This window comes from Erpetoichthys calabaricus, chromosome 2 (assembly GCF_900747795.2).
Source record: "Erpetoichthys calabaricus chromosome 2, fErpCal1.3, whole genome shotgun sequence".
NCBI lineage: Eukaryota > Metazoa > Chordata > Cladistia > Polypteriformes > Polypteridae > Erpetoichthys > Erpetoichthys calabaricus.
The window spans coordinates 174,071,454-174,093,031 of NC_041395.2; the positions used below are offsets into that span (position 1 = coordinate 174,071,454).

The following is a 21,578-nucleotide window of genomic DNA, read 5'->3' on the forward strand; positions in this document are numbered from 1 at the left end:
TTAATAAAATCAGATCTCTTCAGTGTCTTTGTTTCCTTGTTTATAAAGGTGTCAGGAGTCTACTGTAGAATAAAAGTGGTACAATGGTGAACAAAAGAGCTGAAAAGTTTTGAATCTGAAGATTGAGAAATGTTTAGAGGATCCTCATTTGATTTAGAGATTTAGGGAAATTTAGCGATCACTCATTTGATCTGGATAAGTATGCAACCCTCATCAAATCATTCATAAAAAAATATAAATAATGTGTGGGAGACTGCATGCTGATGAAAAAAATCCCCATTTCCCCAATAAGCAACTATTAATTACAAAAGATATCCATATTTTACAGAAGGCTTGCACTATAACAGTTTAGATCAGTGATATAAAAACAAACAGAAATGCAAGGACAAACTCAGGAGGGGTTTTGTAGTTGTTAGAAGTCAATAATGTGATATGATGAAGCTTATTATGTATTATGAAAAATAAATGTAGTAGGGGATAAAGATGCTTACGAATCTCAAAAAAAAAAAAGTTATATTCAATTGCATCCTATTTCACTGTTTGGGATGAATGGAATGTTTTCTACAGTATCTCAGTTTTTATCAGGACAATAAAAGTTCCTCCCCTTGTAGACAATGAAAGGGTAATTTTTTTTATTTTTTTTTTTTTAAAGAGTCAATGTCTATAAGAGACATTTGGTTTGGACAATGCCATCACATTGTTTAAAACACTCTGTAGCAATCAATTGGATGGCATTTTTACAGACATTTTTAATGCCTCACTACAGGAATCTGCTATACCCCACTACTTTAAAAATGCACCAATAACCAAAAAAAAAAAATCAACTGTCTCAGTGATTACAAACCAGTGAACTCACTGCTATCGTGATAAAATGCTTAAAACTTTGTTAAATGGTGCAACTCAAACCACCTACACCTGAACACCAGCAAAACCAAGGAGCTGATGGTGGATTTCAGGAGGGCCAGGCTCCTCATGGACCCCGTGATCATCAGAGGTGACTGTGTGCAGAGGGTGCAGACCTATAAATACCTGGGAGTGCAGCTGGTTGATAAATTGGACTGGACTGCCAATACTGATGCTCTGTGTAAGAAAGGACAGAGCCGACTATACTTCCTTAGAAGGCTGGCGTCCTTCAACATCTGCAATAAGATGCTGCAGATGTTCTATCAGACGGTTGTGGCGAGCGCCCTCTTCTACGCAGTGGTGTGCTGGGGAGGCAGCATAAAGAAGAGGGACGCCTCACACCTGGACAAACTGGTGAGGAAGGCTGGCTCTATTGTAGGCATGGAGCTGGACAGCTTGACATCCATGGCAGAGCAACGGGCACTAAGCAGACTCCTGTCAATCATGGAGAATCCACTGCATCCACTGAACAGTATCATCTCCAGACAGAGGAGCAGCTTCAGCGACAAACTGCTGTCACTTTCCTGCTCCACTGACAGACTGAGGAGATTGTTCCTCCCCCACACTAAGCGACTCTTCAATTCCACCCGGGGGGGTAAACGTTAACATTATACTGTACAAAGTTATTGTCTGTCTGTATACCTGCATTGTTATCACTCTTTAATTTAATATTTTCTTTATCAGTATGCTGCTGCTGGAGTATGTAAATTTCCCCTTGGGATTAATAAAGTGTCTATCTATCTAAACAGAGTAATGCTGGGACACAGTGAAAGTAACACACCAAACAGTTTGGACCACATTCAGTTTACTCATTCACATAACTGGTTCATGGAGTATGTCATATCTCTTGTACTTTACACTATCTTGGCACACTTGTATAATAAAAATTGCTATTCAATAAAACTGTTCATAGACTGCAGCTTAGAATTTAACACTGTCTTTCCATCAAGACAAAACAACAAAATCCTAGACATGTGACTTGATGCCACCTTCTTGAACAGGATTTTAAACATTCTAACTGGCAGATCCAGACAGCATCCTTGCAGAATCATTTCCTCCACATGGAAATTTATGGGTGCAGAGCATTACAATTACATAACCGAACTTGTTAATGAAACCACCATCATAGGTCTTATACAGAAGAAAATCATCTCTCCCTTAATATTAGCAAAACTGAAGAAATGGTCAAAAACTTCAGGGAGCTTAAAGCATATCATACTCACAATGACAATGATGAGGATTCTATGGACAGGGGAAGCAGTTTTAAAAGTTTAAATATCGTGGAATAACCATCACTGATAACTTAAAATCAGTGCAGTAGTCAAGACCACCTTTGCAGAGACCAAGACAAAACCAAGATCATGACCTGTGTGACGGGCCTGGCCGGGCTGCCCATGCTGCATATGTTCCGGGGGAGCAACCATGGGCAGCTCAATACCTCCCCCGGGACGCTTGGTGGCAACCTCTCTAGCCAACGTGATTCCCCAACCTCCCGCAGGGCTCCATGGGAGATGGAGTCCTGCACAGCCTGGTTGGGAGCAGGGGTGGCCGCTAGAGGATGCTGCCTGGATTACACAGCCCAGCTGGACAAATCTTCAGCCCCACCCAGAAGTGCAATTGGGACCAGGTGGTCAAGCACCTGGAACACTTCTGGGTGGGCTATAAAAGGGGCCAGCCACCACCACTCAGTGGCCAGAATCAGGAGGAAGAGGATGAGGTTGCCAAGGAGGCGTGGTGGTGCAAAACGGGAGTGTTGTGGTGCTTTGAAAGTGCTTGTTGGGGATATGTATTGCCTGTGGGGTTCACAGGGAAGACGTGCTCCACAGGTGAAGAAAATAAAAGTCTCTGTGCTTTTTACATGTGCCTCTGTGTCAGTCTGTGCCGGGTCGGGTGCTATATAGCGTCTAATTGACACCTGTTAAGATCTAGTCCAACTCAAGACCAAGTCGCCAAGAAGACCAAGCCTTCAAAAGAATTCAAAAAGTTTCAGTCCAAATTTGATAATTATTTGGTGGAGTTATTTGAGATTCAAACTTCATTCCCTGCAAATTCATTTTGGACAATATATTTAAAGTATGTAAAATGATATTTCCAGTAAACCACCAAAAACAAAGTTTCTTATTAGTTAATGGTTTTTGAGTATTTTTATAGGGACAAAATACATTTTTAGATGATCATGCTACACTTCCATTTGTAATGATTAAAAACAATTTAGGGTCAAATCAGGCCATTAATTTAAAATACAGTGATGAACAAAAGTATCCTCTTGAAAGTCATCATAATTTTCTATATTACACAAGATTTATACACATATTTATCAGTTCAGTATTTTTCATGTGAGCTCTAATGCTGTGTAACAATACATTTCCAAAGTCAAAATAAACCATGTTTTGTAGATATTTAACTGAGGAAGAAAAACTCTGAAGTTAGTGTCTGAGTAAATAGTCAAGCACTACACATTAATACTTAATCGAAAACCCTTTTGCTGCATTAGAAGCCTCAATTTTTTGGGATAAATATGTAGCAGTATTGCACATTCTGCAGGAGTGATTCTTCCCTATTCTTCTTGGCAGAATTTATAGAGCTCCTCTAGGTGGGTGGGATAGCACATCTGGAAAGCACTTTTCAAATAGTGCTACAGATTCTCAATGTGGTTAAGATCTGGGCTTCAACTTGGCCATTCCAAAACATTCAGCTTTCTGTTTTTGAACCATTCCTGTGTCACTTTGGCTTTATGCTTATAGTCATTGTCATGCTGAAAAATTAATCTTCTCCCGAGCCGTAGGTTCACTGCAGACTATTGCAGGAGAACTTATTCTACTGTCCGGAATTTGTGTCCATTGTCCCTTCAACTCTGACAAGATTCCTACACTAAGCACATGAAAAGCATCCCATTAGCATGATGCTGCCACTGCCATATTTCACTTTAGCTATGGTGTTTCTTGAAGGATGGGCAAGTGTTAAGTTTTGTGCCACACACACATCTTTGAAATCTGGTTAAAAAGTTCTATTTTGGTCTCATTTGATCATAAAACCTTCTCCCACATCTTAACTGGGTCTCTCTTATGCTTTGAAGTAAATGCCACATGTGCTTTTTTATGTGGACCTTCTTAAGAAATGGCTTCTTCTTTCTACACTCCTGTAGAGGCCTGTTTTATGGAGAGCTCTTGAAATTGTGGAGCCATGCACTAGTGCTGGGCGGTATACCGGTTCATACCAAAAACCGTTTTTTATTTTTTTTATGATAAGGATTTTTCTTATACCGCAACACCGGTTTAAATTGCCTAAACGACATTCGGAACGTGGTGCAGCGGGAAACTGTTCAAGTGGGGACCTTTTTCACTGCTACACCGCTAAACACAGATTTGTTGCACAGGGGCTCTTTTTCACTGCTACTCCACTAAATAGGTAGTGGTAGTGTAGGTATTGCGTGGTGAAAATGGACAGAGAACATTCCGAAACTGAAGCTGATGATAAAGTTGAACATAATGACACAAAAGAACTTTTGCCGAAAAAAAGGAATCACGTCCGTTTCCTGGAGATACTTTGGTTTTAAAAGGTCGGATGTGGACCATTATGTTCAAATGTGTAAATACTGTTTCTATACTACTGGATAATACTGCAAGCCAAGTTGTACTTGTTTTATTTGTTTTCAATACAGTGTAATTTACCTGGGTACTGTATAATAGTGTGATGACATTTTCACTTTATTCTCGACATTTCCACTTTAATCTCGATGCTTATGACGAGAATAAAGTCAACATGTTGACTTTATTCTCGAAATTTGTCATTAAAGTAGAACATTGTAAACTAAACTTCATCATAAAATGAATATTTAATTTACTAGATTTTCTCAAACCCCGTCATAAGTTATATAGCACATTAAATGCTTTGTGTTAAGTGTTCCCTGAGCTTCTTAAACTGACTTCCTCTTGCACTAAGAGGAGGCGCCGGCAGCCATCGCCACACAGAATACATTCACTTCATGATATTCCTGCTCTCTGAACATTTAGAATGCTAAGATAAATACTTGATATAATTTTCATGGTGAAATGCATTAAAGCATGCATTAATCATGTGGGGGCACGGCGGTGTGGAGGTTGCACTGATGCCTCACAGCAAGGGTGTCTCGGATGTACCCTGCCTTGCATTTGCATGTTTTTCTGGTGGGTTTACTCGGCGTGCTTCAGTTTCCTTTCAAAGTCATGTAGGATGTGGGGTTTTGTTATGCTATATTGACCCTGCTAGTGTATGTTTTGCTTATATTCATCCTTTGATGTGCTGGCGACTCGTTCAGAGATGGGCGCAACTCTGAATGGATAGCATAATTAAACATGTATAACGAAGATATTTTTAAAGTTCTGAACACTCCGTGGGCTAAATTTATAACTAGTTTTAATTTCACAAAGACGTTTATCGTGTGGTCATTGGTTATGTGGAGAAAGAAAAAGGAAGGATAGGAACTGGGGTTTTGGTACGTCAGATAGAGACAGCATGCGTGCAAAAAAGAAAGCCCGCTCAGAAGAACATGCATTGAATTCTGTGTTCGTGTCTGCGACCACCAGATCACAAACCCAACATTTAAACAATATTTAAGTTAAACCTGTGCGATACCCATTCATACATCCAGTTTTTTGGAGCCTCGTCACACCTGCCATAAAGTTCTCTACACTGAACATACACCTGGGGACCCCTTACTGCGAGGGAGCAGCACTACCACCTCACTACCATGCATGTTTAATACCTACTTTAATGCATTTCATCATGAAAATGATATCAATTATTTATCTTAGCATTCTAAATTTTCAGAAAGCAACAATATAATGAAGTGAATGGATTCTGTGCGGTGATCGCTGTCTCATCTTAGTGTGGAGGAAGTCAGTTTAAGAAGCGTAGTGATTAACAACTGGGTCGGAGAACACTTAACACAAAGCATTTAATGTGCTGCATTAACTTATGACGGGGTTTGACAAAATCTAGTAAATTAAACATTGATTTTAGGAAGAAGTTTAGTTTACGACATTCTACTTTAATTATGAAGTAAACTATGAGAATAAATTGGAAATGTCGACTTTAATCTCGACATAAATGGCGAGAATAAAGTGGAAATGTCGACTTTATTCTCGACATATAGTTTATTTTTTTCTTCCCTGTGTCCGTATTTTTTTTTCTTCACCATGGCCCTGATATGATTCCGTAGGGCTATACCACAAATAGCATTATAAATGCAAGTTGCAGTCCGTATTAATGCAGTTTGCCTAAATGATGGTTTAGTTGGTAAAGTTGTCATCACCAAGTTGCACTTGTTTTATTTTATTTTAATTTGGTGAATACTGTGTAATGCACCTGGGCTTGAAGCCTTGAAGTAATAGTGCAACTATCAGTAATAATACTATTATTTATTTTATTGTTATTATTTATTAGTTTAAATATTATGCAGTTTAATGATGGTGAAGTTGTTTAAAAAGTCACTTTAACGTGTCAGTGGACGGAGATTGTTAACATTAACAGAAAGTGTAGTTGGTTTACAAAAAATATTTACTATTTATTCCTTTTCTAAGACATGTTCGGTGCAATACAACTTTTGACAAGCACTTCTGGATATTTTACTAATTCTAAATGCCTCTTTGGATGGTTGAAAATATGTTGTCAAAATTATAGTTTAAGTTTTTGCAAAATTTGTTCAATAAAAAGGTTCTATATTTTGACTGCATCTGTCATGCAACGTGATTCCTTCTCCATTAGTGCCACCCCCTTGAAGACTATCACTTTATGGGGCCATGCAAACCTGTATTAATACTTGTGTGCACATTAAAATGTTTTTTTGTACAATGTACAGTGCTCTTGACAGTGGAATAGGCTATTCTTAGCCAGTAATTGCAGTGGAAAATGTGGTTAACATCCACTCATGCATGGGGAAAAAAATACCGTAGAATACCGTGAAACCGGGATAATTTTGAAAAATACCGTGATATAGGATTTTGGATTTGCATGACAGATGCAGTCAAGATATAGAACCTTTTTATTGAACAAATTTTGCAAAAACTTAAACTATAATTTTGACAACATATTTTCAACCATACAAAGAGGCATTTAGACTTAGTAAAATATCCAGAAGTGCTTGTCAAAAGTTGTATTGCACTGAATATGTCTTAGAAAAGGAATAGTAAATATTTTTTGTAAACCAACTACACTTTCTGTTAATGTTAAAAATCTCTGTCCACTGACACGTTAAAGTGACTTTTTAAACAACTTTATCATCATTAAACTGCATAATATTTAAACTAATAAATAATAACAATAAAATAAATAATAGTATTATTACTGATAGTTGCACTATTATGTTCAGTGTAGAGAACTTTATCGCAGGTGTGACGAGGCTCCAAAAAACTGGATGTATGAATGGGTATCGCACAGGTTTAACTTAAATATTGTATAAATGTTGGGTTTGTGATCTGGTGGTCTGAGACACGAACACAGAATTCAATGCATGTTCTTCTGAGCGGGCTTTCTTTATTGCACGCGTGCTGTCTCTATCTGACGTACTAAAACCCCAGTTCCTATCCGTCCTTTTTCTTTCTCCACATAACCAATCACCACACGATAAACATCTTTGTGAAATTAAAACTAGTTATAAACTTAGCCTACGGAGTGTTCAGAACTTTAAAAATATCTTCGTTATACATGTTTAATTATGCCATCCATTCAGAGTTGCGCCCATCTCTGAACGAGTCGCCAGCACATCAAAGGATGAATATAAGCAAAACATACACTAGTAGGGTCAATATAGCACAACAAAACCCCGCATTCTACATGACTTTGAAAGGAAACTGAAGCGCCGAGTAAACCCACCAGAAAAACATGCAAATGCAAGGCAGGCACGCCGCCGTGCCCCCATATGATTAATGCATGCTTTAATGCATTTCACCATGAAAATTATATTAAGTATTTATTTTAGCATTCTAAATGTTCAGAGAGAAGGAAGATCATGAAGTGAATGTATTCTGTGCGGGGTTCGCTGCCGGCGCCTCCTCTTAGTGCAAGAAGAAGTCAGTTTAAGAATCACTTAACACAAAGCATTTAATGTGCTATATAACTTAAGACGGGGTTTGAAAACATGTCGTCACACTATTACACAGTACCCAGGTACATTACACTGTATTGAAAACAAATAAAACAAGTACAACTTGGCTTGCAGTATTATCCAGTAGTATAGAAACAGTATTTACACATCTGACCTTTTAAAACTAAAGTACAGTAATCCCTCACCTATTACGTTCCAGAGCCCCCCGCGATAGGTGAAAATCCGCGAAGTAGCGACCTATATTTATTTTATTATTTATACATATTTTAAGGCTTTATAAACTCTTCCCACACTCTTATAAACCTTTCTCACTCTCTTGTTAACCTTTCCCACGCTCTTATAAACACTTCCTATGCTCTTAAACACTTTCTACATTCTTAAACACCTCAGACCAACACTGCACACTGCACGCAGCGATCAGACGTCAATGTGTCTGCACTCGCTTTGTGAAGGGGGGCAACTGAACTCACGCTGAGCAGAAATGGACTTTGTGCTGCTTCTGCCAAAATGCCTGCTTGTCGCTCTGCGCGAGGAGTGTGTGTGTGTGTGGGTGTGTGAGAGCTGAACGCACCTTCGCTCAAACCCCCCCTCCCCGGAAGCGCAGTACGCTCCTGCCACTTCGCATTGTCAAGGGGGTGGGGAGCTGAATGAACGCTAAGGAGAAGTGGACTTTGTGCTGGTTGTCGCTCTGCGTGTCAATAATTTAAAAGCCTGTACATCACCAATTTTCCTGTCTCACTGTCTTGTCTTGCGTGAAGTTAAAATGTTTTATAACATTTTATAGTATAACATATTTATAGTGAGATGTTACTCATATCCTTAGCCCGACATCCACATATCATATGTGTTAACAAAGTGTGTTTTATAAGTTTACATGTGTTTAAAGCATGTGGGATGGGTATTTTAAGGCTTAAACTAAAAAAATGTTTATTTATATGGTCTTTCTATATCGCGGATTTTCTCCTGTTGCTGATGGGTCTGGAACATAACTTCCGCGATAGGCGGGCAATCACTTGTATTTAAAAATCTAAAAAATTTAAAAAGTGAACCGCGAAGTAGCGAGGGATTACTGTATCTCCAGGCTCTCTGTCCATTTTCACCACGCAGCATTCCTATGCTACCGCCCACTATTTGGTGGTGTAGCAGTGAAAAAGAGCCCTAGTGCAACAAATCTGTGTTTAGCGGTGTAGCAGTGAAAAAGGTCCCCACTTGAACAGTTTCCCGCTGCGCCACGTTCCGAACGTCGTTTAGGCAATTTAAACCGGTGTTGCGGTATAAGAAAAATCCATATCATAAAAAAAATAAAAAACGGTTTTCGGTATGAACCGGTATACCGCCCAGCACTAATAGTGAGCAGCTCTTATTGTCACTATTATACAATAAAAACACACATTTGATTTGAGTCTGTAACAGCCAGTGTAAATGTATGGTACTTGTTAGCTTCTTTTTTTTTTTAATCAGTTTTATTCTCCCAGTCATGTTCAGTTTCCCTCCAATCTGACACTGCTGTTTTTAAATAAAGACGTTCTATAACAGAGGTGAACTCAGACGAGGGTTCTACATTGGAGAAAGAAAACAGAAGCCCTCCCTCCAAGAAACGTCCACTCATACAAAAGAACAACACAGCCGCGCCAGGCATAAAGGCAAAATATGGCACCACTTGGATGCAGCAACAGGTCGGCCGTCGTCCTGCCAGTTGATCTGCCATACGCATGTCCTTCAATAAAACAGCAGGGCATGCCGAGCTTGCCAAGTATTGTGCAAAGTTCTGTTTCTGATTATGTTTTGTGATGGTTTTTACATGAAAAACATTTATATGTTACTCATATAAAAGCCACATCAAATGTTATTTGCCTATTTACCTTTCCACAGCGTAAAGTCATAATTAGACTGCAGAGTTTCCTGTGTTTGATTGATATGGGCATGCTGACAAAGTACACTTGCAATGCCACTACTTATTTAGAAAAAGATCAGTTGCGTAAAATACAACAGGAGCTTCCACCTGCAGCTGAAGTCATTCACGTACTGTGGAAACCCACCAGGAAAACAGGCAAACTCTAGGCAGGGAATACCAGGGATGCAACTCCCTACTGTGAGACAGCGGCACTACCGCTCCGCTACGGTGTTGCCCTGACATGTGTAATTATTAACAGTATTAATTAATTAAATGAAGTTAACAATTATGCATAGTTTAATGCACTTCATCATGAAAGTGATATCAAGTATAAATCTAAGGATTCTAAATGTGTAGAGAACAGGAATATCATAAGTTTAATGTGTTCTGTGTAGCGATTGCTGCTTGCCCCTGCTGTCAATGCAGGAGGAAGCCCCAGAATCACATCACAATTAACAACTGGGTCGGTTTTAAGATAATGTTTACGACGATCTACTTTAACGATAAAATAAACTACAGGATTGAAGTGGACATTTCGGAATTTATGCTGAAATTTCCACTGTAATCACAAAACACACCTTTCACCATGTACCTAACTTTTTTTCCCTCTGTGGCTCAAACAGCCGCTGCATCCACCTGATGCGTGTCATTATGATGGGGAATATGAAATGCTTGAGTATAAAAGCACCATGAATGCATTTGTATGTCGGCATTTTGCTTCACCACATCAAACATCGAAGCATGCACATTGATCCTGTACAATCCATAAAGCGGCTATCTAGAGACTCTGAGGTCATGTTCGGACTTTATCACACTGCACCCCCCTGACTTTTTGCTGGTCATACACACATCATGTTAATTTCTGAGGACGTACTCAGAGGACGCATCAAATGAACGCGTGGCAGCCATAATGCGTGCACTTACACGTTCTGAGCATGAAGTATAACCCGGCCCTTTGTGTATTATTGCTAAATTATTTGTTTGTTTGTTGGCCAAGGAAAAAAGGACTACTACTGTACTCATGATATATACTTGTATTGTTGTTTTTAAATTATATGAGCATTATCAAAGAAAATTCCAAGCCACTGACAATGTTATGGCAATAAAGCAAATAACATCTGGTTGCAGTAGACAGTCAAGCGTGGGTAACCACTTTATTTCTGTCTGGAAAGATGCATGAACTGTGCAAGTTTATGACAGGCTCCAAGAAACAAACATATTTGCACAATTGGCCAATGTGAGGTACTGCAACTTTGCTACATCACAATACTGTACTCACAGACTTATACAAGTATAATGTGTTATATTTCACTGCTCCTTTTTGGGATACGTGGGACAGAAACCCAGGGAAAACCCAAATGTGATTACACATGAAGCATATTTTCTCTTTCTCTAAGTTGGGGACCAAAAGTCAGCATAAGCTAGCCACGCCAAGGATGGCTGAGGAAACAGGTGGGCAGGACCAACTCTTCCAGACACATGACCTCAGAAACACAGTTGAATAAGGAACCTTAAGAGGAATGGCCAGTTCACTTCTGGCCATATCTGAAAGTATAACTCCACCCCCGTAAGGTGGTCGGTGCCTGTCGTGGCGGCAATCCCCGAACCCGTTGGTGGACACCGGCAGTGAAGGATGCCGTCAAGCTGAAGAAGATGTCCTACAGGACCCTTTTGTCCTGTGGGACCCCGGAGGCAGCTGATAGGTACCGGCAGGTCAAGCGGAATGCGGCTTTGGTGGTTGCTGAGGCAAAAACTCGGGCGTGGGAGGAGTTCGGGGAGGCCATGGAGAACGACTTTCGGACGGCTTCGAGGAGATTCTGGTCCACCATCCGGCGTCTCAGGAAGGGGAAGCAGTGCAGTGTCAACACTGTATATGGTGGGGATGGTGCGCTGCTGACCTCGACTCGGGACGTTGTGGGTCGGTGGGGGGAATACTTCGAAGACCTCCTCAATCCCATTAACATGCCTTCCAATGAGGAAGCAGAGCCTGGGGACTCAGAGGTGGGCTCCCCCATCTCTGGGACTGAGGTCACCGAGGTGGTCAAAAAACTCCTTGGTGGCAGGGCCCCGGGGGTGGATGAGATACGCCCGGAGTTCCTCAAGGCTCTGGATGTTGTAGGACTGTCTTGGCTGACACGCCTCTGCAACATCGCATGGACATCAGGGACAGTGCCTCTGGATTGGCAGACCGGGGTGGTGGTCCCCCTCTTTAAGAAGGGGGATCGGAGGGTGTGTTCCAACTACAGAGGGATCACACTCGTCAGCCTCCCTGGAAAAGTCTATTCAGGGGTCCTGGAGAGGAGGGTCCGTCGGATAGTCGAGCCTCGGATTCAGGAGGAACAGTGTGGTTTTCGTCCTGGTCGCGGAACAGTGGACCAGCTCTATACCCTTAGCAGGGTCCTGGAGGGTGCATGGGAGTTTGCCCAACCAGTCTACATGTGTTTTGTGGACTTGGAAAAGGCATTCGACCGTGTCCCTCGGGGAATCCTGTGGGGGGGTACTCCAAGAGTATGGGGTACCGGCCCCCCTGATAAGGGCTGTTCAGTCCCTGTACGATCGGTGCCAGAGCTTGGTCCGCATTGCCGGCAGTAAGTCGAACCCGTTTCCAGTGAGAGTTGGACTCCGCCAGGGCTGCCCTTTGTCACCGATTCTGTTCATAACTTTTATGGACAGAATTTCTAGGCGCAGCCAGGGCGTTGAGGGGGTCCGGTTTGGTGGGCTCAGGATTGGGTCACTGCTTTTTGCAGATGATGTTGTCCTGTTTGCTTCATCAGGCCATGATCTTCAGCTCTCTCTGGATCGGTTCGCAGCCGAGTGTGAAGCGGCTGGGATGAGAATCAGCACCTCCAAATCCAAGACCATGGTCCTCAGCCGGAAAAGGGTGGAGTGCCCTCTCAGGGTTGGTAGGGAGATCCTGCCCCAAGTGGAGGAGTTCAAGTATCTCGGGGTCTTGTTCACGAGTGAGGGAAGAATGGAGCGTGAGATCGACAGGCGGATCGGTGCGGCATCCGCAGTAATGCGGGCGCTGCATCGGTCTGTTGTGGTGAAAAAGGAGCTGAGCCGCAAGGCGAAGCTCTCAATTTACCAGTCGATCTATGTTCCTACTCTCACCTATGGTCATGAGCTATGGGTAGTGACCAAAAGAACGAGATCGCCAATACAAGCGGCTGAAATGAGTTTCCTCCGCAGGGTGTCTGGGCTCTCCCTTAAAGACAGAGTGAGAAGCTCAGTCATCCGGGAGGGGCTCAGAGTAGAGCCGCTGCTGCTCCGCATCGAGAGGAGTCAGATGAGGTGGCTCGGGCATCTGATTAGGATGCCTCCTGGACGCCTCCCTGGTGAGGTGTTCCGGGCACGTCCAACCGGGAGGAGGCCCCGGGGAAGACCCAGGACACGCTGGAGGGACTATGTCTCTCGACTGGCCTGGGAACGCCTTGGGATTCTCCCGGAAGAGCTAGAAGAAGTGGCCGGGGAGAGGGAAGTCTGGGCATCTCTGCTCAAGCTGCTGCCCCCGCGACCCAATCTCGGATAAGCGGGAGACAATGGATGGATGGACGGATAACTCCACCCTATGGAAGTTGCTCGATATGCCTATAGTGGGCCACAGCCCATTACAGAGACTTTTGCAGAGCTCTTGATATTTAAGATGCCTTGAAGGTAACATGCTATCAAAATACTGACTTGTGGAAATGAATAACTGCTCACTTTTTTGCATAAACATTACATGGTTGGGACGTGAAATCTCTCGCTGGTGGTCAGATCACCTCTGAGGGGCCACTCACATAATACAAGATCTTTGAACAGTTCCTCTGAGTTTTTGTGAAAAAAATTGACGTTTAGTGAAAAGGTGCCAAAAATTGTATGTTCTGAATAATGTCTATTCATTTATTTTACTATTAACCTATTATGGAAAGTGTTAGGTATAAATTATTCTTGTGAAGGTTCAAAAGTCAATTGAAGGGTAACAATATACACGTTCTTGTTAACAATGAACCAGTCCCTAATCAAATTCACAACTGGAAAGCAAACAGCTGGAAAAAACTGTTTTAATATATCACAAAATATTTACAATAAAAAAAACTTTTGTGAAAAGTAAAATTATTTACTATTTAGTAGCGAATAGGTTAAAAAGAGAATATTTCAAGCTATAGAGAACAGAACCACTCGATCTTGATTAAATTCCAAGCCTTTAGCTTGGAGTTTGCATGTTCTTTTCTTGTTCTCTAATATAAAATTATACATAAACTAACAAAACCCCAAATAAACTCGTGAATCCGTTATTAACTGTTCTTTCAATGCACAATGAACACTGACGCTCCCTTGTTATGTTTAATGGGTAATACAAAACTATATGATAGACAGCAAAGTGTTGTGGTCATAGGCTATGGTCCAGCATTGAATAGCGGTCTGCCCTTTGCTGTATCTAACTACTAAGTACAAAAAGCAAAAACATGAAATGATTCAGAGATGCTCAATGAGCCAAGTGGCAAAGCCACAGATCAGTGGTACTCAATCATGGTCATCGAGGTCCAACATACTTCTCAATCTGATGTCAATTGTTTTTGTTAATGGAATATCTTGTTTATTTAGATGGCTTGTCACTGTTTCCAGTCAGAAGTCTCAGACATTAATAATAGTACAGCTTGTTTCTCTTTTAAATAAAAAACACACATTATTCATAAGGTTTTCAGAGTACACTGCACAGCAAACTATTTAAAATTCTGCTTTATCGCCTGTTAAATTTAAATCAACATTTTTAAACAAGCGAGTTATTTGTTCTTTTCCAGGGGAGTATTTTTCGTACGTCGCTTAAACCATCCGAGATCAGGTGCCTCATCTTGGATGAGTTAATGCCAGTGAAACTCATCCAGACAAGTCGGTTTTTCAAACGCAGCTGTGTATTAGATTAGTGTAGCTGGATCTAATCATACGAGATGAATGCGCGCGCCCACGCTGAGTGAAAAGCCCATATATATTGAGTCTAGAAAACATGATCAGCAAGTCTTTGATAGGCTGTAACAAAATGACGAAAGAACGGGCGCATTTTTTTTTTTTCACACACGCGGCGCAAGACCTTTTATTCGAAGGACATGAAGAATTTCAAGATTTAATATGCACAAGCAGTAACACTGCAAAAGCAGCCCAAACCAGAAAAGACGGCTGGCAAAAAGTGGCTGTCAAATTAAACGCTAAGTAGTGTGCATTGTACTTACTGAATGCAGCGTTTCATTTCCTATGTGTCAGATTAATTATTATTTAATATGTCATAATTCCAGATCAAACATGAGCACAAGGAGAACATGGGAACAGGTTAAAGTGAAGTACAAGAATATACTTCAAACTGGTAAATATTGGTATATAACTATTTAAAGAATTCTTGACATAAAGAATCATATATAATATAAAAAAACATTAATTTTAAAGCTAAAAAGGAGGCAGACAAGCAAAAAACAGGTGGAGGTCCACGCAGTCCAGACCTAACCCCTGCAGAAGAGTTGGCTCTCCAGCAAAATGCCCATCGCCCTGTTTCTGAGGGCATTCCAGGGGGAAGCTCATCCTCAGAACCATGTGGCAGGATGCAGTGGTCACTTCATTTCAGGTAAAGGATGGTCATTGCATATATTTGTCCTCAATATGTGCCATAGGTATGTTCCATATAGCCCTCTTTTTTGTTGGGTCAGTTGCAGGGAATGTCATATCCCTTGAACCTGTGTCTGACCAACGAGATATTGACGATGAAGACACTGTGTCTGATTATTCATCAGGAGGAGAGGTACATTTTTCAAATAATGTTTGATCAAACTCCACTCTGATCAGTCCCATGTGCCCCAATCACATTTGGAAATCCTTGGTAATGAGAATGTTAGGCTGATTGTGGGATTCTTTATGAAACTGTGGGTGTTTTTGCCTGTGTATTACCTACCTGCAATGGCATGATATGCCTCTTTTATTGTCTGCACACGCAGGTGTCCAGGAAACACAATGAAAACCCGAAGGAAATGTTTCAGAGCCAAACAGACTTCACGAATTGCCTGGCAAACTGCACTTTTCGATAGATGTTCCGCATCGCCTACAGTATATAAAAAATTGCCCCTTGCAAGAAACCTCAAAGCAATGCATACTGTCTGTGTGGTTGTGAGAGCCCGACTTCGCCGAGTTTGACTTCGAATATACGGAGCTAATAAATCTTTGAGGTACAATATTCCCCCTCGGCTAAAGTGGTATCTTTCGTACAGAATTTCCTCCGGGAGCAATAAAGGATCTTGCCGATCGCGCAAAACCCTCTCTATATGAAAATCTCTTCGTATAATTTGCACACCAATATCAATTGGTCACTCATTCATGAACGGCGAAGCCATGACTGGATGACTTCCACGCACCGTCACTGATCACGTGTGTAAACTAATCCTTGTTTACGCAGAACAAACCTGCTCCGAGCAGGTTTGCGGATTTGGATGTGTTGCTATGACAACACTTCCAGCAAGAGTTTCAAAAAACCGACAGATCCAGGATCAGGCCAAATCGTCAACAATTACATCCGGCTAAGCGAGTAATCCACGTACGAAAAATACCCCCCAGAAGACAGTAAAAATGATACACAAACAGAAACCTAAACAATATCTTACCAGGTAGCCTAGTGCTATTCTTATCTGTTTATTTTACCCTGTTAAAATACTGTGAATAAAACTACAATGGAAAAATAACAAACATTGTACAGGTCCTTTATTTATTTTCATTACTCCGTGGGAAACAGTTCTGAGTATGTGCCATTTTTATTTAATGAAATACTCTGTACTGCATAAATATTTTAAAACAATCTGCTAGATACTGTATTTTGCATAAAAGCAAATTTCTTTCATATAATAGGATGTGCCCACCATGTATTCTTTCATCTTCAAACTTAATTTTTTTAAAGTCAGTTTCATTTCTAATACAATTTTTGGCATGTTTGTTCGCCTATGCTGTAAACTTCAAAACAGAACTGGACTTATTGCTTGTTAATGTGTAGGCATGATCAGCTAAGCTGTTCCTCATTGACGCTCCACGTGTCATTAGGCAAAGCACCTGCACCCACTTAAGTATAAGAGGAGATTGAGAAAGAAGGGAGTTGAAAATTAAGAGGAAAGCAACAAGGGGATGAGTAAAAGAACAGAACCAAGATGGAGCCACTGAAGGAAGAAGGCGATGAACAGTCAGGGAAAACCAAGCAAAGGAGCAGAGTGAGAGACGCTCCAGGAGTGAACCAGATCACTGCTGATGAATGGCCGGCAGCAGTACTCAAATGTTCCTGGTGATCCTACAGACGCCGATGGAGACAGGCTTGGCTCATGTTAGTGGATGTCAGTTAAAGGTGGTCAGGATGGGAGTAGGGTTGGGTATTGGCACTGATGTCCCGATTCAATTTGATTCCAATTCACAACACCCCAAGCTGTTTCAATATCGATTTTATCTTGATTGAATTAGCGTGCACTAATATATGAGAAGTTGCAGTTTTTTTTTTTTTAGAAATTACTTAACCTTGCATAGAGGGAATTAATAAAATGTGACAAATTTTCATAACACTATACTTGAAGGGTGTCTACATAATGATTTCATAACATATGCACAAGCATGGGATGACATTTAAAAAGAAACACTTGATTAGTAATGAATAGTTAACATGAGTATTTAGAAGATGTGGAACAATCATTGCTATTTATAAAATAAAAAAAAAAAATTCCCAGCACTGCACTCATTCAAAGGTCACCATAATATAATTAACATACAGTGTGTATTGCCACATCAAAGTCCACACATATTATGGGAAGGCTCCTTGTTTTAATACAATGGCAGCTACTTTATAAAACATCAATATCATCTTGCAAATAACATTATACTAAAATAATCAAATATTGTTTCTTAAATAATAAATGTTATTCAATAATTTATTTGTGTGTTATGATTCTACATGTAAACACCCTTCAACTAAACTGTTGTCCAATAGGGGAGTAAATTTGGCTATTTTAAAAAACCTAAATTAGTTGAAATTAAGAGATACAGAGGGAATGTCTTTTTAGAATTCTTCAGTTGCTCACTTGTAGCAGTCTCTTTAATCAGTCTCGAAAATGTGTCATCACAGTCTTCAGACAAAATGGAAGCATTTTAAAATATGAGGATCTAGAGTTGATGCTTGTTGATAGCTGTACTGAATGAAAGGAACAGAAAAGAAAAAGAACCGGCCATCGTGACTGATAATGCCACTATTATGGAGCTACTTCAAGTCGGCTACTTTGAGCATGTGCTCAATTTTATATCGCACGCAGCTCTGAAAATTCCAACAATTGCCCGCTTGCTTTGCCAGGTGAGGTGCATTGCAAACTTTTTCCATAGTAGCAGTACAGCTAGCCATATGCTTAAAATGTAGCAAAATTTACTGCATTTGCCAACACAAACATGTGATTGATGGAAATGGAATGGCACATTGGAAATGTTAGAAAGGTTTTTGGAACAATGGCAAGTCAAGTCAGCAACTCTGCATATAGGCAGTGAAGTTGCTCCCAGTGTGACTGGCATGTAGCGCACTTGTCTGCAACACATCCACCACAGGTACCTAGTCATTTTTAATGTGTGATTTTCATATAGAAATCTGCTGCCGTGGATGTCCAGCTATCCGCACATCTGATTTAAGTGCTGAAGACATGGATTTCAGTTAAAGAGGACACACAATTTTATGCAATACTGTAAAGTACTTTTTAATAGAAAACAATAACAGGTGCATTAGAGACTTCTGCTGGATCAGACACCAAAAACAAAGATACCTGTACCTGTATACCTGGTGATGGGTGAGCAGGGCTACACAAGAAAGAGAGAGATACAGAAGCACTGGGGAACAAATTAATAGGCGATTCTGACCCTTACTTTAACCTTAGTCTTAACAGATCATTTATTGTCAATGGACTTTAACTTCTCCACAGAACACTTTTTTGGATTGTTTACTTACTAATGAAGACATTTTTTGATGTCATCACACATTTGATTCTGGACACTGCTTTTTATTGTGTGGAAATAAAATGCATAGAGCACATCTGCATCAACCTTGCTTGTTTACGTGTTGAAGTCCTCATTGTGCTATTCTTCCCTGGTTATAACTATTGCTATCCCAGGTTCAAGGATAGGCCAATTTTGCCTGGGCTTCACAGGACATTAAAAACACATAAAAACATTTAAAAACAATCAGTTAAAACAATAAATTATTAGTCCATTAAAAGATCATTATTCAATCAGTCCTCTGGCTTGGGTATGAGGGCTCTTTGTAAGCTGGGACCAAATCTATTTGCTGTTTTCCATCCTTGTTCCTCAGTTTCTATAGTCCATTCCACTGCTGTCAACAAATCGCGATTCCCCCAGCACTCACTGCTGCTTTTTCCTCAATCATTCTCCTGACATCACTGCTCTGGTCCTTTCTCCATTGGACTCTCCGGATGCTTTAGACTCAGTCCGTGCTTAGCAGCACTCTTTTGACACTTTAATCTCAGTGATGTAGCACTGGCTACTTAACTTAAATATAAAATTATAATTTACTTTTTGATAACAAGCTCAATTTATTAAATATGATTAAAAGGATGCAAATGTGCCATTTTCCAGAAGGGGATGAGAAAAAATGAAAAACACTCACCATGACTATCCTGTCTTTCTTGTAATACTGAAGAAACTCCTCAAGTCCATCCACAAGAAGCTGATTTGCAGCATTGTATGCTTGGCCAGCTTCTACCATCTTGGAGCATAATTTGACCACCTAGGCAAGACCAAACCCACTGTATTATTTCAATCATTGGGGGTATCTAAATCAGAGATTATCAAACTTAGTCCATTTATATCTTTGATCCCCTGCATCCCTAGCACACACAGAACAGCTTCAGATTCTGGTTAAAATATCTGTGGTCACTGCCCTCTTACTGGAAACATGTTTATGTTCCAAGTTAAATAACTACATTATATACTAAGTGAAAAGGAGAGGCAACAAACCATTTAGTTTAATAAAAAAAGGAAAACATTTAAAGGCAGAAACCAGCACCTGAATAAGGATGTGACAAAACCATTACTGAGAAGACTCCTCTGAACTATATCCATAAACCACTTACAAATATGTCAATCATTAGAGTGCAATAATGAATTAAACAGCCTTCCTTCCTTATCCCACCCTTTGTGAAACTTAATCATTCCAAAACTTGTGTTTTCACATTAGCAACTTAAAAAGCTAAAAACAATGATATCAATTTCCCTCCATTTTTTAAAAAAAAACTTTAGCTGCATAGAGAGCATAGCTGGAAAAGTAAAATTACCCTTCACAAGGTAAAAGCAGAAGCACCACTAAACTGAGCTGTGATCCTAAAATGGACCACTTTTGTTGCATGAGCCAAGTGCATGCTTGGTACTAAAGTGTCATTATTTTGCTAAGAGAATTTCCAGCATCATTCAGTACCCTAGAGATTATTGGGTAGGGGGAAACACTTCAACCACGTAACTTGACGGAATCTTTTTCATCCTTTCTCTACTGCGTGACACTGAACACCACACTGCTTGCACAATATAAATTTCAGAGACTGAAAATGGTAAATGGGTTAGGCATCAGTAAATGCAATATATGAAAGAATCAAAAAGTGTGATAATGAATCAATGAGAGCACTGCTTTAACAACATTGAGAAACACATTTTTATTGCCCCTTACAGGGTCTTCTAGACAATATACCTACTGAACTAAATACATCTATTGAGTTTTCCTTACTTTCAAACACAGGTTTTTACCCACAGCAGTAATCAATAGGCCATTACAGATTCTGGCTAACTTTTTTTCATTTTGAATAAAATTACAAGGCAATCCCTGATACATATGCACAAATACTGTAAATAAAGAGCGCAGACACTAGACTGAGTCTCATTTTGTGAGGACTTTGCCTTTGATCTTCATTCACAGGACCTAACATTCCACCCACTGTTTAAAAACATGCCTAGAGATTCTAAATTGGCCGGGTGTATGTGAGCTTAGTTTAAGTTTGTATGACAGATAGTTTCTGCATTGCATAGGCTCTTAACAACCAAGGGGGAAAAAAAGATATTTAAAAAAAAAAAATACAAAGAATTCATAGGTGCACAGATGTTGATTTTCAAACATACACAATGTCAGGGAGCCAGAGTTGTAGAGTATACATGCACAATGTAGAAGATTTCCCAGAATTCTGTATATTTAAATTACAGCAATAGTTTTAAAGTAGAAACCAAATATATAAGTAATGCTCATCTGCATAGAAAACATTCCATAACAAAAATCAAAGCAATCTGCCACAAAAGCCATAGGATACATTCAGATTTTCAGTGTTTGTTAGAGAAACTCCAGAATATGAGTAACCTACATTTAAAATAACAGGGTTGAATTAACTTTCTGTTAATTCTGTTGTGCAACACAGCATGCTTCTTCTGAGGTTTGCAGTTTAAGGCCATTGTAACAAATGTGCAAACTTGACAATGCTGTTTAACAATAAAAAAAGAAATTTATTTTTTGAAAGACAAAACTGTATACTGCATAGTGAGTGCAGAGGCTAAGCCCATGCTATGCCATCCCATATAACTAATTCTAGCCATGTTGAGATGTATTGGAAAAATGTACAACACTATGTATCTAAAGCCAAGGTATGCATCTTATTATGAGATCTAGACAGCATC

General features: G+C 40.1%; 1 protein-coding gene across 3 annotated transcripts in view; it reads right to left on the bottom strand.

Moving 5' to 3' along the window:
* The window catches only part of zgc:162872 (BAR_ACAPs and ArfGap_ACAP domain-containing protein), a 184,476-nt gene that overhangs the window by 92,900 nt on the left and 69,998 nt on the right, over positions 1–21,578 (bottom strand). For all 3 annotated transcript variants that reach the window (XR_007934257.1, XM_051923635.1, XM_051923636.1), the window contains exon 3: positions 19,534–19,653. Coding sequence is in view for 2 of the 3 variants with exons in the window: in XM_051923635.1 (XP_051779595.1) it covers positions 19,534–19,653 (120 nt within the window). In the remaining variant the exon portion in view is untranslated. The remainder of the gene's footprint in view (positions 1–19,533; positions 19,654–21,578) is intronic.